Source organism: Psammomys obesus, unplaced genomic scaffold, assembly GCF_907164565.1.
Source record: "Psammomys obesus unplaced genomic scaffold, mPsaObe1.curated_primary_1811, whole genome shotgun sequence".
NCBI lineage: Eukaryota > Metazoa > Chordata > Mammalia > Rodentia > Muridae > Psammomys > Psammomys obesus.
The window spans coordinates 9430028-9434107 of NW_026585698.1; the positions used below are offsets into that span (position 1 = coordinate 9430028).

The window sequence follows — 4080 nt, forward strand, 5'->3', positions numbered from 1 at the left end:
GAAGAAGAAGAAGAAGAAGAAGAAGAAGAAGAAGAAGAAGAAGAAGAGGAAGAAGAAGAAGAAGGAGGAAGAGGAGAAGGAGGAGGAAGAAACCATGATGTAAAAAGGATGGAACATCTAAGCTTTTTTTCAATTTCGAACCATTACATTTTTTTTTTTTTCCTAATCAGCAAATAAATTAGTGCACAAATAAGCAGATAGTCACATGGTGAGCAGCTGTGGACTGTTTTTTTTTTTTTTAATAAAATCATATGAAACCTCAAAGGATATTAAATACATGAAACAATCGGATGCACAAATGCTGATTTTTGTAAAAACAAAAACAAAAACCCCCAAAATGTTAGAATGCTCGCTCAGTTTACGTACGTATAGGTGAGGTAGCCCTGGGTTCCAGAAGTCAGGTCTCCTCCAAACTCCAGGAGCCAAGGCATCCTTCCTGCAGCTGCTGGAATCACAGTTAGGAAAAGGCCCTTGGGGACAAGAGTGCCTCATCCAAGGTCACTACAACCTCCCACTGTCATCTGGAGTGGGCAGTGCTGATGGTGTGAGGGTCAGCCCCAGGGCTGGGCTGGGAACACTTCCCACGTTTCCAAGCCCCTTCCATTTAAAGTACTCCGTTTTATTTATTTATGATGGTTGTAGGCATGCTCACAGCCATGGGCTGTGAAAGTCAAACCTCATCACCCACCATGTGGGTTCCAGGGAGACAGAATTCAGGGAGATGGCTTAGCAGGTTAGGGTACCTGTCTCCAAGCCTGATGACCTGATTCAAGACTTTTCCCTTTAACCTCTTTCTCTCTGCTTTGTTCCCCTCCATAGGTTCTGACCCAAGAACACTTCTATTGAGTCTCTTTCTTATTAGCCTTCCACTTCTGGGGGAGGGGAGGGTGTCTCAGAAAAACAAACAACAACGACAACCAGCTAGAAGGCTAACATCAGCTTTCTTATGGTTTCTTATGATTGGGAAAAGAAAAGAGCCGGGTGAAGGAGGTCAAGGTTGGGAAGGACATTTCATGATCTGCCTTTTTATAATTAAAAGAAGTGTACCAGTGGTTGCATGACTCATGCAAATTACAAATGAAAATGTAAACTTGATACGGCTATCATATTTTAGAGTTATCCATGTATGTGTTTGGAGAATCTTTTTGTTAAGTTAGGAAAAGAGATTTAATTTGTATTAAAGTTTTATTTTACTTTTAATTATTTGTGTGTGAATGTGGAGTGTGTGTGTGTGTGTGTGTGTGTATATTAGACATGGGTGCAGTGCCTGAAGAGTCCAGAAGAGGGCAGTAGAGCTCATAAAAGTTGTAAAAGTTACTAGCAGTTGTGAGCCACTCAACATGGCTTCTAGGAACCAAAGTCAGTTCTTCAACAAGAGCAGTCAGTGCTCTCAACTGCTGGGCCAATTCTCCATCTCAGGAAGACTTATTTTAATCCCAAATCCTGTGTCCATCACACTCTAAATGTTCTTTTCTCTTCTCTTGTTTTCCAGTACCTACAGAGAAAGTCTGCATTGATTTCATCTCATGATGGAATTTCAGAAGTCACCCGATGGAGGGTGGGGCTGGGTGATCGTGGCCGTCTCCTTCTTCACTCAGTTCCTCTGTTATGGATCCCCATTAGCTGTTGGGGTCCTGTACGTAGAATGGTTGGATGCCTTCGGTGAAGGAAAAGGAAAAACAGCCTGGGTGGGGTCGCTGGCAAGTGGAGTCGGCTTGCTTGCAAGTAAGTGGATATATTCGTTCATAGTCTTACTCTTTAATCATTTAATTATGTTGGCTGTATCATTAACGTTGCACAGGGTATGGAAGGCTTTTACACAGCTTAAGCCTAATGTGTATTTTCCTGCTTGTCACTGAGATTTAGCATTTTTCTTCACTGTGATGAATCTGTGTGAAACTGCAGAATTCCACGTTGCCTACAGTTCATCTCATCATCAGTGTCCTTGCTAAAGTGATGGGCAGCGTGCTAAATGTTGGAAGTGAGATGACAAGGGGCAGGAGAGCTGGCTCCACAGTTAGGAGGGTGTGCTGCTCTTGCAGTAGACCACAGCACCCACATCCAGACTCCCACAACCACCCGCTCAAGGGGATTGGACGCCCTCTTCCGGCCTCTGTGGTACCCGCCACAGAGCCAGCCAGCCTAGCTTAGCTTGGATAAATAAGCTCAGGGTCCAATAGAGACAAGGGAGACTTAACATCAGGAGAACAAGAACAGTAGCGTTGTCTTCTAACCTCCACATGTACGCACGCACACACATGCACACAGGCGCGCGCACTCACACCGCCTGCCATCTAACAAGGAACACACATATTCCCGTGATATACCGTGGACCTAATAATTCAGGGAACGTATGTGGTGCTCTGGGATTTCCACAGTATGCTGGGGATCTCCATGACGTTCAAGCTCTGACTCCCTCTCAGATTCAGTACTAGGATCAGCTCACGTGACCGCCACACCAACTGCCTCAGAAGAATATCACCCAGCAAGGGCAGTCATATCTCACGTGGCGTTGTTCTTTCAGCTCTCCTCAAGGCTGTGTGAAGATGTAGCTTGATAAACGGTTGTCTGCTTCATAGTAGTGGTAGTTTCTGTGCTTCAAGCAAACAGGAAAGGATTTTTGTTATCCTTTTCACTATGACTGTTGTACTCCACTGGCGTCACTGGAGTCGCAGTTTGAGTTCTGCAGTAACTATCCGTTCTGCAGTTCTGCAGTGACTATCACTCTAGCTAGTGTCAAATGGGCTAAGACAGGCAGACGTGGAATGAGTAGGTAACCCCGGAGTCTTCCGGTGTGCTAAGACGGGCGTAGGTGGATAGGTACCCTTGAGTTTCTTCCTGTGCACCAAGACAGGTGTAGATGGGATGGATACCCACGGAGTCAGGCGTCGGCAGGATATGGTACCCGTGGAGTCCTCCTGTCCTATGAACCTAAACCCAGGAACAAAAACCCATCTCCATCCTGTGGAGAAACTAGGGACAGTGAGTATGATGATTTATAAGGTGTTTTTTGAGTTTTAAAATGGATTTATGAAAGTCAGCTTAAAAGAGCCCTACATTAGTCATCCCTTTAAAAAGGTTTGTCTGTTGGCTATAAAGGGGGTTGCTGTGGAAAAAAAAGCAATGCAGGCAGTTGTTAAATTCAAAACAAGATACATAGCCATGGGGAAAACCTTGCGGGCAGGCTCCTCTGACCTTCTCAGATAAGATAACTGAGCATGACTAAACAAATGAAGAAATTCCTGATGTTACAGAGTCAAGAGAAGCAGGAAATTTGGCCAAGATTTGTTTGAAAGTGTTTTTAAACAATAAATATTTCAAGGCTGGAGAGATGGCTCAGTGATTAAGAGTATTTGCTGTTTTTATAGAGGACCTGGTTTGCTTCCTATCCATGCTAGGTGGCTCACAACTACCTGTAACATCTGTTCCAGGACATCCAATGTCCCTCTGTGCTCTGTGGGCACCTGTACACACATAGTGTAAATACACACATTCAGGCACACACATACATTCAGACAGACACACACACAGACACACACAGACACACACACACACACACACACTCACACACACACAATTGTAAAACTAAAATAGGATTGATTGTAAAATTGTCAGAGCACAAGTAGCCGGTAACTGATACATTCATAAAGAGATTTGAAAATATGGCTTTCTAGAAAACAGCCTGGTGTGGAGAATTTTACAGTGTTTCTTTATATTTCATCAATTCTGTTAGCAGACTCTTAAACAGAGCTGTAATTATTTGGGCTCTCAGAAAAGGGTCAAGGATAATTGTAATGATATCTCCTTTAGCACCTGGTAGAAGAACAAGGTTTGTCCTGGAGTTGGTTCAGGAGGGAGGAGAGGGTTGATGGCATCTGGGATGTGGAACACGGGCACTGGTGTAGAAGCTAAAGTTGGTCTCCCTTAAAAACATATCTGTAGCTCCCCAACGACTTCTTGTTCCTAGGTCATCATCTCTATGTCCCTAGGTCATCATCTCCTTGTCCCTAGGTCATCATCTCCATGTCCTAGGTCATCATCTCCATGTCCCTAGGTCATCATCTCCTTGTCCCTAGGTCA

General features: G+C 44.2%; 1 protein-coding gene across 3 annotated transcripts in view; it reads left to right on the forward strand.

Moving 5' to 3' along the window:
• Nucleotides 1–4080, forward strand: part of Slc16a9 (solute carrier family 16 member 9) — a 44297-nt gene that overhangs the window by 14588 nt on the left and 25629 nt on the right. For all 3 annotated transcript variants that reach the window (XM_055598993.1, XM_055598992.1, XM_055598994.1), the window contains exon 2: nucleotides 1493–1725. In XM_055598993.1, the coding sequence (XP_055454968.1) occupies nucleotides 1527–1725 (199 nt within the window). In that variant the 5' untranslated portion in view covers nucleotides 1493–1526. The remainder of the gene's footprint in view (nucleotides 1–1492; nucleotides 1726–4080) is intronic.